The sequence below is a fragment of the Lissotriton helveticus genome, chromosome 2_1 (genome assembly GCF_964261635.1).
Source record: "Lissotriton helveticus chromosome 2_1, aLisHel1.1, whole genome shotgun sequence".
Lineage (NCBI taxonomy): Eukaryota > Metazoa > Chordata > Amphibia > Caudata > Salamandridae > Lissotriton > Lissotriton helveticus.
This window is the reverse complement of record NC_136059.1, coordinates 34,202,516-34,218,737: the sequence shown is the minus strand read 5'-3', so window position 1 is coordinate 34,218,737 and position 16,222 is coordinate 34,202,516. Positions and strand designations below refer to the sequence as shown.

The 16,222-nt window shown below is 49.5% G+C and overlaps 1 protein-coding gene across 1 annotated transcript in view; it reads left to right on the top strand.

Annotated features, from left to right (window-relative positions):
* The window catches only part of SPAG8 (sperm associated antigen 8), a 266,116-nt gene that overhangs the window by 169,998 nt on the left and 79,896 nt on the right, over nt 1-16,222 (top strand). Inside the window, exons 5-6 of the mRNA XM_078674430.1 lie at nt 13,189-13,303; nt 15,580-15,642. Coding sequence (XP_078530556.1) covers nt 13,189-13,303; nt 15,580-15,642 — 178 coding nt within the window. The remainder of the gene's footprint in view (nt 1-13,188; nt 13,304-15,579; nt 15,643-16,222) is intronic.

The following is a 16,222-nucleotide window of genomic DNA, read 5'->3' as shown; positions in this document are numbered from 1 at the left end:
CATTGGCTTCCTTTCTTGCACTTCTCATCACCACTGTCACTTTGTCTTGCTGAGACCTCTTCTGGAGTTTCCTTCCTGTCTTTGTTGGGTATCTTGGCTCCGGCGCCGACATTGGCTTCCTTTCCTGCGCTTCTTGTCTTCACTGTCACTTTGTCTTGCTAAGACCTCTTTTGGAGTTTCCTTCCTGTCTTGTTCGGTATCTTGACTCCTGCCCCGACATTAGCTTCCTTTCCTGCGCTTCTTGTCTCCACTGTCACTTTGTCTTGCTAAGACCTCTTCTGGAGTTTTCTTCCTGTCTTTGTTGGGTATCTTGACTCCTGCCCCGACATTAGCTTCCTTTCCTGCGCTTCTTGTCTCCACTGTCACTTTGTCTTGCTAAGACCTCTTCTGGAGTTTTCTTCCTGTCTTTGTTCGGTATCTTGACTCTGGCCCCGACATTGGCTTCCTTTCCTGCGCTTCTTTTCTCCACTGTCACTTTGTCTTGCTAAGACCTCTTCTGGAGTTTCCTTCCTGTCTTGTCCGGTATGTCTACTCTAGCCCCTGACATTGGCTTCCTGCGCTTCTAATCTCCACTGTCACTTTGTCTTGCTGAAAACTCTTCTGGAGTTTCCTTCCAGTCTTGTTCGGTATCTTGACTCCGGCCCGACATAGGCTTCCTTTCCCACGCTTCTTGTCTCCACTGTCACTTTGTCTTGCTAAGACCTCTTTTGGAGTTTCCTTCCTGTCTTTGTTGGGTATCTTGACTCCGGCCCGACATTGGCTTCCTTTCCTGCGCTTCTTGTCTCCACTGTCACTTTGTCTTGCTGAGACCTCTTCTGGAGTTTCCTTCCTGTCTTTGTTGGGTATCTTGACTCCGGCCCGACATAGGCTTCCTTTCCCACGCTTCTTGTCTCCACTGTCACTTTGTCTTGCTAAGACCTCTTCTGGAGTTTCCTTCCTGTCTTGTCCGGTATGTCTACTCTAGCCCCTGACATTGGCTTCCTGCGCTTCTAATCTCCACTGTCACTTTGTCTTGCTGAGACCTCTTCTGGAGTTTCCTTCCTGTCTTTGTTGGGTATCTTGGCTCCGGCGCCGACATTAGCTTCCTTTCCTGTGCTTCTTGTCTCCACTGTCACTTTGTCTTGCTAAGACCTCTTCTGGAGTTTCCTTCCTGTCTTTGTTGGGTATCTTGACTCCGGCCCGACATAGGCTTCCTTTCCCACGCTTCTTCTCTCCACTGTCACTTTGTCTTGCTAAGACCTCTTCTGGAGTTTCCTTCCTGTCTTGTCCGGTATGTCTACTCTAGCCCCTGACATTGGCTTCCTGCGCTTCTAATCTCCACTGTCACTTTGTCTTGCTGAGACCTCTTCTGGAGTTTCCTTCCTGTCTTTGTTGGGTATCTTGGCTCCGGCGCCGACATTAGCTTCCTTTCCTGTGCTTCTTGTCTCCACTGTCACTTTGTCTTGCTAAGACCTCTTCTGGAGTTTCCTTCCTGTCTTTGTTGGGTATCTTGACTCCGGCCCGACATAGGCTTCCTTTCCCACGCTTCTTGTCTCCACTGTCACTTTGTCTTGCTAAGACCTCTTCTGGAATTTCCTTCCTGTCTTGTCCGGTATGTCTACTCTAGCCCCTGACATTGGCTTCCTTTCCTGCGCTTCTCCTCTCCACTGTCACTTTGTCTTGCTGAGACCTCTTCTGGAGTTTCCTTCCTGTCTTGTTCGGTATCTTGACTCCGGCCCCGACATTGGCTTCCTTTCCTGCGCTTCTCCTCACCACTGTCACTTTGTCTTGCTGAGACCTCTTTTGGAGTTTCCTTCCTGTCTTTGTTGGGTATCTTGGCTCCGGCGCCGACATTAGCTTCCTTTCCTGCGCTTCTTGTCTTCAATGTCACTTTGTCTTGCTAAGACCTCTTCTGGAGTTTCCTTCCTGTCTTTTTTGGGTATCCTGACTCCTACTCCGACATTAGCTTCCTTTCCCACGCTTCTTGTCTCCACTGTCACTTTGTCTTGCTGAGACCTCTTCTGGAGTTTCCTTCCTGTCTTTTTTGGGTATCCTGACTCCTACCCCGACATTAGCTTTCTTTCCCACGCTTCTTGTCTCCACTGTCACTTTGTCTTGCTGAGACCTCTTCTGGAGTTTCCTTCCTGTCTTTTTTGGGTATCTTGGCTCCGGCGCCGACATTGGCTTCCTTTCCTGCGCTTCTAATCTCCATTGTCACTTTGTCTTGCTGAGACCTCTTCTGGAGTGTCCTTCCTGTCTTGTTGGGTATCTTGACTCAAGCCCCCACATTGGCTTCCTTTCCTGCGCTTCTCCTCACCACTGTCACTTTGTCTTGCTAAGACCTCTTCTGGAGTTTCCTTCCTGTCTTTGCTGGGTATCTTGACTCCGGCCCGACATTGGCTTCCTTTCCTGCACTTCTCATCACCACTGTCACTTTGTCTTGCTGAGACCTCTTCTGGAGTTTCCTTCCTGTCTTTGTTGGGTATCTTGGCTCCGGCGCCGATATTGGCTTCCTTTCCTGCGCTTCTTGTCTTCACTGTCACTTTGTCTTGCTAAGACCTCTTTTGGAGTTTCCTTCCTGTCTTGTTCGGTATCTTGACTCCGGCCTGACATTGGCTTCCTTTCTTGCACTTCTCATCACCACTGTCACTTTGTCTTGCTGAGACCTCTTCTGGAGTTTCCTTCCTGTCTTTGTTGGGTATCTTGACTCCGGCCCCGACATTGGCTTCCTTTCCTGCGCTTCTTGTCTCCACTGTCACTTTGTCTTGCTAAGACCTCTTCTGGAGTTTCCTTCCTGTCTTGTTCGGTATCTTGACTCCGGCCCCGACATTGGCTTCCTTTCCTGCGCTTCTCCTCACCACTGTCACTTTGTCTTGCTAAGAACTCTTCTGGAGTTTCCTTCCTGTCTTTGTTGGGTATCTTGACTCCGGCCCGACATTGGCTTCCTTTCTTGCACTTCTCATCACCACTGTCACTTTGTCTTGCTGAGACCTCTTCTGGAGTTTCCTTCCTGTCTTTGTTGGGTATCTTGGCTCCGGCGCCGACATTGGCTTCCTTTCCTGCGCTTCTTGTCTTCACTGTCACTTTGTCTTGCTAAGACCTCTTTTGGAGTTTCCTTCCTGTCTTGTTCGGTATCTTGACTCCTGCCCCGACATTAGCTTCCTTTCCTGCGCTTCCTGTCTCCACTGTCACTTTGTCTTGCTAAGACCTCTTCTGGAGTTTTCTTCCTGTCTTTGTTGGGTATCTTGACTCCTGCCCCGACATTAGCTTCCTTTCCTGCGCTTCTTGTCTCCACTGTCACTTTGTCTTGCTAAGACCTCTTCTGGAGTTTTCTTCCTGTCTTTGTTCGGTATCTTGACTCTGGCCCCGACATTGTTTTCCTTTCCTGCGCTTCTTGTCTCCACTGTCACTTTGTCTTGCTAAGACCTCTTCTGGAGTTTCCTTCCTGTCTTGTCCGGTATGTCTACTCTAGCCCCTGACATTGGCTTCCTGCGCTTCTAATCTCCACTGTCACTTTGTCTTGCTGAAAACTCTTCTGGAGTTTCCTTCCAGTCTTGTTCGGTATCTTGACTCCGGCCCGACATAGGCTTCCTTTCCCACGCTTCTTGTCTCCACTGTCACTTTGTCTTGCTAAGACCTCTTTTGGAGTTTCCTTCCTGTCTTTGTTGGGTATCTTGACTCCGGCCCGACATTGGCTTCCTTTCCTGCGCTTCTTGTCTCCACTGTCACTTTGTCTTGCTGAGACCTCTTCTGGAGTTTCCTTCCTGTCTTTGTTGGGTATCTTGGCTCCGGCGCCGACATTAGCTTCCTTTCCTGTGCTTCTTGTCTCCACTGTCACTTTGTCTTGCTAAGACCTCTTCTGGAGTTTCCTTCCTGTCTTTGTTGGGTATCTTGACTCCGGCCCGACATAGGCTTCCTTTCCCACGCTTCTTGTCTCCACTGTCACTTTGTCTTGCTAAGACCTCTTCTGGAGTTTCCTTCCTGTCTTGTCCGGTATGTCTACTCTAGCCCCTGACATTGGCTTCCTGCGCTTCTAATCTCCACTGTCACTTTGTCTTGCTGAGACCTCTTCTGGAGTTTCCTTCCTGTCTTTGTTGGGTATCTTGGCTCCGGCGCCGACATTAGCTTCCTTTCCTGTGCTTCTTGTCTCCACTGTCACTTTGTCTTGCTAAGACCTCTTCTGGAGTTTCCTTCCTGTCTTTGTTGGGTATCTTGACTCCGGCCCGACATAGGCCTCCTTTCCCACGCTCCTTGTCTCCACTGTCACTTTGTCTTGCTAAGACCTCTTCTGGAGTTTCCTTCCTGTCTTGTCCGGTATGTCTACTCTAGCCCCTGACATTGGCTTCCTTTCCTGCGCTTCTCCTCTCCACTGTCACTTTGTCTTGCTGAGACCTCTTCTGGAGTTTCCTTCCTGTCTTGTTCGGTATCTTGACTCCGGCCCCGACATTGGCTTCCTTTCCTGCGCTTCTCCTCACCACTGTCACTTTGTCTTGCTGAGACCTCTTTTGGAGTTTCCTTCCTGTCTTTGTTGGGTATCTTGGCTCCGGCGCCGACATTAGCTTCCTTTCCTGCGCTTCTTGTCTTCACTGTCACTTTGTCTTGCTAAGACCTCTTCTGGAGTTTCCTTCCTGTCTTTTTTGGGTATCCTGACTCCTACTCCGACATTAGCTTCCTTTCCCACGCTTCTTGTCTCCACTGTCACTTTGTCTTGCTGAGACCTCTTCTGGAGTTTCCTTCCTGTCTTTTTTGGGTATCCTGACTCCTACCCCGACATTAGCTTCCTTTCCCACGCTTCTTGTCTCCACTGTCACTTTGTCTTGCTGAGACCTCTTCTGGAGTTTCCTTCCTGTCTTTTTTGGGTATCTTGGCTCCGGCGCCGACATTGGCTTCCTTTCCTGCGCTTCTAATCTCCATTGTCACTTTGTCTTGCTGAGACCTCTTCTGGAGTGTCCTTCCTGTCTTGTTGGGTATCTTGACTCAAGCCCCCACATTGGCTTCCTTTCCTGCGCTTCTCCTCACCACTGTCATTTTGTCTTGCTAAGACCTCTTCTGGAGTTTCCTTCCTGTCTTTGTTTGGTATCTTGACTCCGGCCCGACATTGGCTTCCTTTCCTGCACTTCTCATCACCACTGTCACTTTGTCTTGCTGAGACCTCTTCTGGAGTTTCCTTCCTGTCTTTGTTGGGTATCTTGGCTCCGGCGCCGACATTGGCTTCCTTTCCTGCGCTTCTTGTCTTCACTGTCACTTTGTCTTGCTAAGACCTCTTTTGGAGTTTCCTTCCTGTCTTGTTCGGTATCTTGACTCCGGCCCGACATTGGCTTCCTGTCTTGCACTTCTCATCACCACTGTCACTTTGTCTTGCTGAGACCTCTTCTGGAGTTTCCTTCCTGTCTTTGTTGGGTATCTTGACTCCGGCCCCGACATTGGCTTCCTTTCCTGCGCTTCTTGTCTCTACTGTCACTTTGTCTTGCTAAGACCTCTTCTGGAGTTTCCTTCCTGTCTTGTTCGGTATCTTGACTCCGGCCCCGACATTGGCTTCCTTTCCTGCGCTTCTCCTCACCACTGTCACTTTGTCTTGCTAAGACCTCTTCTGGAGTTTCCTTCCTGTCTTTGTTGGGTATCTTGACTCCGGCCCGACATTGACTTCCTTTCTTGCACTTCTCATCACCACTGTCACTTTGTCTTGCTGAGACCTCTTCTGGAGTTTCCTTCCTGTCTTTGTTGGGTATCTTGGCTCCGGCGCCGACATTGGCTTCCTTTCCTGCGCTTCTTGTCTTCACTGTCACTTTGTCTTGCTAAGACCTCTTTTGGAGTTTCCTTCCTGTCTTGTTCGGTATCTTGACTCCTGCCCCGACATTAGCTTCCTTTCCTGCGCTTCTTGTCTCCACTGTCACTTTGTCTTGCTAAGACCTCTTCTGGAGTTTTCTTCCTGTCTTTGTTGGGTATCTTGACTCCTGCCCCGACATTAGCTTCCTTTCCTGCGCTTCTTGTCTCCACTGTCACTTTGTCTTGCTAAGACCTCTTCTGGAGTTTTCTTCCTGTCTTTGTTCGGTATCTTGACTCTGGCCCCGACATTGGCTTCCTTTCCTGCGCTTCTTGTCTCCACTGTCACTTTGTCTTGCTAAGACCTCTTCTGGAGTTTCCTTCCTGTCTTGTCCGGTATGTCTACTCTAGCCCCTGACATTGGCTTCCTGCGCTTCTAATCTCCACTGTCACTTTGTCTTGCTGAAAACTCTTCTGGAGTTTCCTTCCAGTCTTGTTCGGTATCTTGACTCCGGCCCGACATAGGCTTCCTTTCCCACGCTTCTTGTCTCCACTGTCACTTTGTCTTGCTGAGACCTCTTCTGGAGTTTCCTTCCTGTCTTTGTTGGGTATCTTGACTCCGGCCCGACATAGGCTTCCTTTCCCACGCTTCTTGTCTCCACTGTCACTTTGTCTTGCTAAGACCTCTTCTGGAGTTTCCTTCCTGTCTTGTCCGGTATGTCTACTCTAGCCCCTGACATTGGCTTCCTGCGCTTCTAATCTCCACTGTCACTTTGTCTTGCTGAGACCTCTTCTGGAGTTTCCTTCCTGTCTTTGTTGGGTATCTTGGCTCCGGCGCCGACATTAGCTTCCTTTCCTGTGCTTCTTTTCTCCACTGTCACTTTGTCTTGCTAAGACCTCTTCTGGAGTTTCCTTCCTGTCTTTGTTGGGTATCTTGACTCCGGCCCGACATAGGCTTCCTTTCCCACGCTTCTTGTCTCCACTGTCACTTTGTCTTGCTAAGACCTCTTCTGGAGTTTCCTTCCTGTCTTGTCCGGTATGTCTACTCTAGCCCCTGACATTGGCTTCCTTTCCTGCGCTTCTCCTCTCCACTGTCACTTTGTCTTGCTGAGACCTCTTCTGGAGTTTCCTTCCTGTCTTGTTCGGTATCTTGACTCCGGCCCCGACATTGGCTTCCTTTCCTGCGCTTCTCCTCACCACTGTCACTTTGTCTTGCTGAGACCTCTTTTGGAGTTTCCTTCCTGTCTTTGTTGGGTATCTTGGCTCCGGCGCCGACATTAGCTTCCTTTCCTGCGCTTCTTGTCTTCACTGTCACTTTGTCTTGCTAAGACCTCTTCTGGAGTTTCCTTCCTGTCTTTTTTGGGTATCCTGACTCCTACTCCGACATTAGCTTCCTTTCCCACGCTTCTTGTCTCCACTGTCACTTTGTCTTGCTGAGACCTCTTCTGGAGTTTCCTTCCTGTCGTTTTTGGGTATCCTGACTCCTACCCCGACATTAGCTTCCTTTCCCACGCTTCTTGTCACCACTGTCACTTTGTCTTGCTGAGACCTCTTCTGGAGTTTCCTTCCTGTCTTTTTTGGGTATCTTGGCTCCGGCGCCGACATTGGCTTCCTTTCCTGCGCTTCTAATCTCCATTGTCACTTTGTCTTGCTGAGACCTCTTCTTGAGTGTCCTTCCTGTCTTGTTGGGTATCTTGACTCAAGCCCCCACATTGGCTTCCTTTCCTGCGCTTCTCCTCACCACTGTCACTTTGTCTTGCTAAGACCTCTTCTGGAGTTTCCTTCCTGTTTTTGTTGGGTATCTTGACTCCGGCCCGACATTGGCTTCCTTGCCTGCGCTTCTCATCACCACTGTCACTGTGTCTTGCTGAGACCTCTTCTTGAGTTTTCTTCCTGTCTTTGTTGGGTATCTTGACTCCTTCCCAACATTGACTTCCTGCTCTTCTCTGTACTGGCAGCCGCTTGTCCTCATTCAGATGAAGCTATAATTTGTTCCATTTTTCTTGAATGATAATTCACCCTTTTGATTCTGTTTTGTTTCAGATTTGTATTTTGAGTTTCAAATCTATGAAATAGCCAAATCCTTTATTCTCTCTTCTGACTTTGGCTTCGTAAGAAGTTGCCTCAGAACCGGAAGCCATCCACCCAACCCACCTCCTATTTTCCCTTACCCCATCACTACAACTGGTCCCAGCATCATATCATACTTTACCACTTTGGCTATCTTTCTCATCCCCGTCCTTGCGTGCTGAGTGTGAACCACCCTCTAATCAATTCATGTTATTGAATAAAGTATTTTTTTTTAAAAACCTCATCCCTTCCATTTTTGCACAACAAGTTACTTGGGGCTTGATTCACATAGGGAGTCCACACTAGTGGTGGAGCCCCGCAGTCATGGCAGGGATCCGCACTTGTGGCGGGACCTATGTTCTGCAGTTACCCATTGAAGAGGCCTCGCCACAAGTGACGGCCCCCTCCATGACTACATCCACACTTGTGGCGGGACCTCTGTTCTGCACCTACCCATTGAAGAGGCCTCGCCACAATTGACGGCCCCCACCATGACTACATCCACACTTGTGGCGGGACCTCTGTTCTGCAGTTACCCATTGAAGAGGCCTCGCCACAAGTGCCGGCCCCCACCATGACTACGTCCCACACTTGCGGCAGACCTCCATTCCGCAGTTACTCATTGTGAAGTTCCCACCCCCACCATTACTACGTCCCGCACTTGTGGCGGGACCTCTGCTCTGCAGTTACCCATTGCAGACGTCCCGTCACAAGTGTGGGGCCTCCGCCATGAGTTCGGACGGTCTTTGTGAATCAGCCTCTTTCAACGTGTTCTCTTATATCAAGTAGATGATGATGCTACGAAAGGGTATTCCCTTTGTGTCGGAACACAGCTGAACCCCATTTGTTGCAGCAGAGGTACTATTGTGGCTTGGTTACGCTGATGACAATTATTTGTGGTTCTCTTCCAGGACTATCTTCTATTTATCAGATGACAAGAACACGGCTGTTAGGCTGGTCTTTAATATAGGTAAAATCAACCATGCATTTGGGGTGAGTGCAGGCTTTGCTGGATTCCACTTGCAGACAGGCCCGATACAAGGATCTTTGTTTGACCCAGAGAGCTCTTTGCGGACATGACTTAACTTTATCAGCAGGCTTTTGGGATCTTCGACATGCAGCTCGTTGCATCCAAGAGCCATTCTTCTTTTTGGTGTTACTCTGTACAGACAGGAGTAGCTTGGAGGCTAGGCCGCGACACGCAGCTTGTTGCATACAAGACCCATTCCTCCTTCTGCTATTCCACTGTACAGGCGGGTGTGGCTTGAAGGCTAGGCCGCAACATGCAGCTCATTTAATTCAAGAGCTGTTCCTCTTTTTGTAGTTCTGCGGTACAGGCGGATATGGCTTGAAGGCTAGGCATTTGTGATCTTCGACGTCTGACGTGTAGCTCGTTGTATATAAGAGCCATCCGTCTTTTTGTTGGTCAGCTATACAGAATGTTGTAGCTTGGCAACTAGGCCGCGACATTCAGCTCGTTGCATACAAGAGCCATTCCGATTTTTGTTGTTTTGTGGTATAGGCGAGCATGGGTTGGGACCTAGGCCACGACATGCAGCTCGTTGTATTCAAGAGCCGTTCCTCTTTCTGCTGTTCGACTGTACAGATGGGTGTGGCTTGGAGGCTGGGCCTTTGAGATCTTTAACATGCAGCTCGTCGCATTCAAGAGCCGTTCTTCTTTCTGCTGTTCGACTGTACAGAAGGGTGAGGCTTGGATGCTAGGCCTTTGAGATCTTTAACATGCAGCTCGTCGCATTCAAGAGCCGTTCCTCTTTCTGCTGTTCGACTGTACAGACGGGTGTGGCTTGGAGCCTGGGCTTTGAGATCTTTAACATGCAGCTCGTCGCATTCAAGAGCCGTTCCTCTTTCTGCTGTTCGACTGTACAGACGGGTGTGGCTTGGATGCTAGGCCTTTGAGATCTTTAACATGCAGCTCGTCGCATTCAAGAGCCGTTCCTCTTTCTGCTGTTTGACTGTACAGACGGGTGTGGCTTGGAGGCTAGGCCTTTGAGATCTTTAACATGCAGCTCGTCGCATTCAAGAGCTGTTCCTCTTTCTGCTGTTCGACTGTACAGACGGGTGAGGCTTGGAGGCTGAGCCTTTGAGATCTTTAACATGCAGCTCGTCGCATTCAAGAGCCGTTCCTCTTTCTGCTGTTCGACTGTACAGACGGGTGTGGCTTGGAGCCTGGGCCTTTGAGATCTTTAACATGCAGCTCGTCGCATTCAAGAGCTGTTCCTCTTTCTGCTGTTCGACTGTACAGACGGGTGAGGCTTGGAGGCTGAGCCTTTGAGATCTTTAACATGCAGCTCGTCGCATTCAAGAGCCGTTCCTCTTTCTGCTGTTCGACTGTACAGACGGGTGTGTCTTGGAGCCTGGGCCTTTGAGATCTTTAACATGCAGCTCGTCGCATTCAAGAGCCGTTCCTCTTTCTGCTGTTCGACTGTACAGACGGGTGTGGCTTGGAGCCTGGGCCTTTGAGATCTTTAACATGCAGCTCGTCGCATTCAAGAGCCGTTCCTCTTTCTGCTGTTTGACTGTACAGAAGGGTGAGGCTGGGCCTTTCAGATCTTCGACATGCAGCTCGCTGCCTTCAAGGGATGTTCCTCTTTTTTTTGTTCTTTGGTACAGGCAGGTATGGCTTGAAGGCTAGGCGTGACATGCAGCTCATTGCATACAAGAGCCATTCCTCTTTTTGTTCTTCTGCAGTACAGCCGGGTATGGCTTGGAGGCTGGGCCTTTTAGATCTTCGACACGACCTTGTTGCATGTAAGAGCCGTTCCTCTTTCTGCTGTTCTACTGTACAGACGGGTGTGGCTTGGAGCCTGGGCCTTTGAGATCTTTAACATGCAGCTCGTCGCATTCAAGAGCCGTTCCTCTTTCTGCTATTCGACTGTACAGAAGGGTGAGGCTTGGAGGCTGGGCCTTTGAGATCTTTAACATGCAGCTCGTCGCATTCAAGAGCCGTTCCTCTTTCTGCTGTTCTACTGTACAGACGGGTGTGGCTTGGAGCCTGGGCCTTTGAGATCTTTAACATGCAGCTCGTCGCATTCAAGAGCTGTTCCTCTTTCTGCTGTTCGACTGTACAGACGGGTGTGTCTTGGATGCTAGGCCTTTGAGATCTTTAACATGCAGCTCAATGCATTCAAGAGCCGTTCCTCTTTCTTCTGTTCGACTGTACAGACGGGTGTGGCTTGGAGGCTGGGCCTTTCAGATCTTTAACATGCAGCTCGTCGCATTCAAGAGCCGTTCCTCTTTCTGCTGTTCGACTGTACAGACGGGTGAGGCTTGGAGCCTGGGCCTTTGAGATCTTTAACATGCAGCTCGTCGCATTCAAGAGCCGTTCCTCTTTCTGCTGTTCGACTGTACAGACGGGTGTGGCTTGGAGCCTGGGCCTTTGAGATCTTTAACATGCAGCTCGTCGCATTCAAGAGCCGTTCCTCTTTCTGCTGTTCGACTGTACAGACGGGTGTGGCTTGGAGGCTGGGCCTTTGAGATCTTTAACATGCAGCTCAATGCATTCAAGAGCCGTTCCTCCTTCTGCTGTTCGACTGTACAGACGGGTGTGTCTTGGATGCTAGGCCTTTGAGATCTTTAACATGCAGCTCGTCGCATTCAAGAGCCGTTCCTCTTTCCGCTGTTCGACTGTACAGACGGGTGTGGCTTGGAGGCTGGGCCTTTGAGATCTTTAACATGCAGCTCGTCGCATTCAAGAGCCGTTCCTCTTTCTGCTGTTCGACTGTACAGACGGGTGTGGCTTGGAGGCTGGGCCTTTCAGATCATTAACATGCAGCTCGTCGCATTCAAGAGCCGTTCCTCTTTCTGCTGTTCGACTGTACAGATGGGTGTGGCTTGGAGGCTGGGCCGTTGAGATCTTTAACATGCAGCTCGTCGCATTCAAGAGCCGTTCCTCTTTCTGCTGTTCGACTGTACAGACGGGTGTGTCTTGGATGCTAGGCCTTTGAGATCTTTAACATGCAGCTTGTTGCATTCAAGAGCCGTTCCTCTTTCTGCTGTTCGACTGTACAGACGGGTGTGTCTTGGATGCTAGGCCTTTGAGATCTTTAACATGCAGCTCGTCGCATTCAAGAGCCGTTCCTCTTTCCGCTGTTCGACTGTACAGACGGGTGTGGCTTGGAGGCTAGGCCTTTGAGCTATTTAACATGCAGCTCGTCGCATTCAAGAGCCGTTCCTCTTTCTGCTATTCGACTGTACAGAAGGGTGTGACTTGGAGGCTGGGCCTTTGAGATCTTCGACATGCACCATGTTGCATGTAAGAGCCCTTCTTCTTTTTGTTGATCTGCGGTAGAGGTGGGTGTGGGTTGGGGACTAGGCCTTTGTGGTCTTGCCCTGCAGCTATGGAACGACCTACCAAGATCACTAACCATCACTCTTTCGGTTGGGCCCTTATGACCTTTCTGTTTCATTCACTACTCTGGAATATGTTACCCATTGGCACCTACCTCGGTTTCATAATACTATAGAAATTGCAATGTTTACATTGGATTTGTACATGTTTCAAATTAGCAGCATTTCCTCTTCATGCGGAGCTGAATTGACCCTGAGTTTGGCTCCTGTGCATTGTGAGCAGCTTATGCAGTTTTTCTTTTGCTTTTTGTCACTTGCAGACCTTTATTCATAGTACAAAATGAACTAGTCTATAAGTACCAAAATTCAATAACAAAAATATGGCTGGACTGGTTGCCTTTCTCCCTGGCTTAGCCTGAGAGCTCCTATATGCTCTTTGTCTGCGTTTGTGAACGCGTATCTGAATGGGAACCCACACACTGTAGAGCAGTGGGCTGGTACCACACCAACGAATGGTTCATCATGAGGTGTGCAGAAAGGAGAGCATAGCCAGGCCTGCTGTGGTAGAAGGCAACTGTGGAGAAGCACGTCAATGCCTGTCCATGCTTGGAGGTGTGTGGGGGTACTGAGAGATGCCTTAACTGGCACATGCATCATGGCCCCTTTGCTGCGGTAGCTGTGCCAGACTCAAAGTAAATATATGTGTGTTACTCACAACTAGCAACGGTGCTGGTGCTCTACATTGAGTTTCTGTGCTGAGCCCTGGCAAACACCTGCTCAAGTTAAGCACTGTGAAAGCCCTTAAGCTTTAAGAGCCTGTATCTCTGAAATCACAAGGCATAGTCGAGGGGTGGGAGACCATTAGGACTGGAAGAAATCACTGGGCTCCACCTGTTCCAACTGGAAACTGGGTTTATTGGTTATGAACCAACTTGCATCCAGAGTTTTGCACTGGCATTGAAACAAATAAAGATACATGAATTTCATGCAGTGTGTTGTCTCCTGCCAGGCTCTGTGGATTTCTCATTGCTACCCTCATGTTCATGTCTTGTGTTTTTGTCCTTTCAGTAAGGAATCATTTGAGGAACTGAACCCACCTCCACCTGAACCAGTGAGAACATCCACCACACACAGGGACTACAATGCAGAGTGCTTCGAACCCACCCCTTGGCTGCCGACTAAAGTAAGTACACTACTGTAGGCCGACAAAGGTAAACTCTCCAGCAGAGGCTGACTTCAGTAAGTACCCTACCGTAGGCTGACGGAGGTAAACTCTCTAGCATAGGCTGACTAAAGTAAGTGCTCTACCGTAGGCCAACGAAGGTAAACTCTCTAGCATAGGCTGACTAAAGTAAGTGCCCTACCGAAGGCTGCCGAAGGTAAACTCTCTAGCACAGGCTGACTAAAGTAAGGACCCTACCATAGGCTGACAGAGGTAAACTCTCTAGCACAGGCTGACTAAAGTAAGTGCCCTACTGTAGGCCGACGAAGGTAAACTCTCTAGCAGAGGCCGACTAAAGTAAGTGCCCTACCGTAGGCCGACAAAGGTAAACTCTCTAGCACAGGCTGACTAAAGTAAGTGCCCTACTGTAGGCCGACGAAGGTAAACTCTCTAGCAGAGGCCGACTAAAGTAAGTGCCCTACCGTAGGCCGACAAAGGCAAACTCTTCAGCAGAGGCTGACTTCAGTAAGTGCCCTACCGTAGGCTGTCGAAGGTAAACTCTCTAGCACAGGCTGACTAAAGTAAGTGCCCTACCGTAGGCCGACGAAGGTAAACTCTCTAGCACAGGCTGACTAAAGTAAGGACCCTACCATAGGCTGACAGAGGTAAACTCCCTAGCAGAGGCTGACAGAGGTAAACTCTCTAGCACAGGCTGACTTCAGTAAGTGCCCTACCGTAGGAAGACGAAGGTAAACTCTGTAGCAGAGGCTGGCTAAAGTAAGTGCTCTACCGTAGGCCGACGAAGGTAAACTCTCTAGCATAGGCTGACTAAAGTAAGTGCTCTACCGAAGGCTGCCGAAGGTAAACTCTCTAGCACAGGCTGACTAAAGTAAGTGTCCTACTGTAGGGAGACGAAGGTAAACTCTGTAGGAGAGGCGGACTAAAGTAAGTGCCCTACCGTAGGCTCACGACTGTAAACTCTCTGGCATTGGCCGAGTAAATTAAGTGCCGTACTGTAGGAAGACAAAGGTAAACTCTCTAGCACAGGCTGACTAAAGTAAGTGCCCTACTGTAGGCCGACGAAGGTAAACTCTCTAGCACAGGCTGACTAAAGTAAGTGCCCTACTGTAGGCCGACGAAGGTAAACTCTCTAGCAGAGGCCGACTAAAGTAAGTGCCCTACCGTAGGCCGACAAAGGTAAACTCTCTAGCACAGGCTGACTAAAGTAAATACCCTACCGTAGGCTGTCGAAGGTAAACTCTTCAGCAGAGGCTGACTTCAGTAAGTGCCCTACCGTAGGCTGTCGAAGGTAAACTCTCTAGCACAGGCTGACTAAAGTAAGTGCCCTACCGTAGGCCGACGAAGGTAAACTCTCCAGCACAGGCTGACTAAAGTAAGGACCCTACCATAGGCTGACAGAGGTAAACTCCCTAGCAGAGGCTGACAGAGGTAAACTCTCTAGCACAGGCTGACTTCAGTAAGTGCCCTACCGTAGGAAGACGAAGGTAAACTCTGTAGCAGAGGCTGGCTAAAGTAAGTGCTCTACCGTAGGCCGACGAAGGTAAACTCTCTAGCATAGGCTGACTAAAGTAAGTGCCCTACCGAAGGCTGCCGAAGGTAAACTCTCTAGCACAGGCTGACTAAAGTAAGGACCCTACCATAGGCTGACAGAGGTAAACTCTCTAGCAGAGGCTGACTAAAGTAAGTGTCCTACTGTAGGGAGACGAAGGTAAACTCTGTAGGAGAGGCGGACTAAAGTAAGTGCCCTACCGTAGGCTCACGAATGTAAACTCTCTGGCATTGGCCGAGTAAATTAAGTGCCGTACTGTAGGAAGACAAAGGTAAACTCTGTGGCATAGGCTGACTAAAGTAAGTGGCGTACTGTAGGAAGACAAAGGTAAACTCTCTAGTACAGGCTGACGAAAGTAAGTGCCGTACTGTAGGAAGACAAAGGTAAACTCCCTAGCAGAGGCTGACAGAGGTAAACTCTCGAGCATAGACCGACTAAAGTAAGTGCCCTATCGGAGGCTGTCGAAGGTAAACTCTCTAGCAGAGGCTGGCTAAAGTAAGTGCCCTACCGTAGGCCGACAAATGTAAATTTTCTTGCATAGGCTGACTAAAGTAAGTGCCCTACCGTAGGGAGATGGAGGTAAACTCCCGAGCAGAGGCTGACTAAAGTAAGTGCCCTACCATTAGCCAACTAAAGAAAGAACTCTACCGTCTGGACCACTGAGTTAAGTGCACACTCTATGCCAACTAAAGTGATTCTATTCATAGACTGATTCTTTCCTTTCTAGGACCACGATTACCGCAAAGAGCAACCAGTCACCTTCTGGAGCGAGCACAAGCACGAGGTGTCGGTGAGTGTACTGACAGGAAGTGCGCTGATCTGCCTTTGCTGCGTGTGCAACGACTGAGAGTGCGCACTTCCTGCCTTTCCGTTGTGCAAAGTCACTGTGAGTGCACTGCTCTGCCTTTGCTGCGTGTGCAACGACTGTGAGTGTGCACTTCTGCCGTTCCTTTGCGTGAGGTCACTGTGAGTGCTCTGCTCTCTCTTTCATATGTGTGCAACGACTGAGAGTGGGCACCTGTGTCTTTCTGTTGTGTGAGGTCACTGTGAGTGCACTGTTCTGCCTTTCCAATGTGTGAAACGACTGAGTGCGCACTTCTGTCTTTCCGTTGCGTGAGGTCACTGTGAGTGCACTGTTCTGCCTTTCCAATGTGTGAAACGACTGAGTGCGCACTTCTGTCTTTCCGTTGCGTGAGGTCACTGTGAGTGCACTGCTCTGCCTTTCATATGTGTGCAATGACTGAGAGTGCGCACTTCTGTCTTTCCGTTGCGTGAGGTCACTGTGAGTGCTCTGCTCTCTCTTTCATATGTGTGCAATGACTGAGAGTGCGCACTTCTGTCTTTCCGTTGCGTGAGGTCACTGTGAGTGC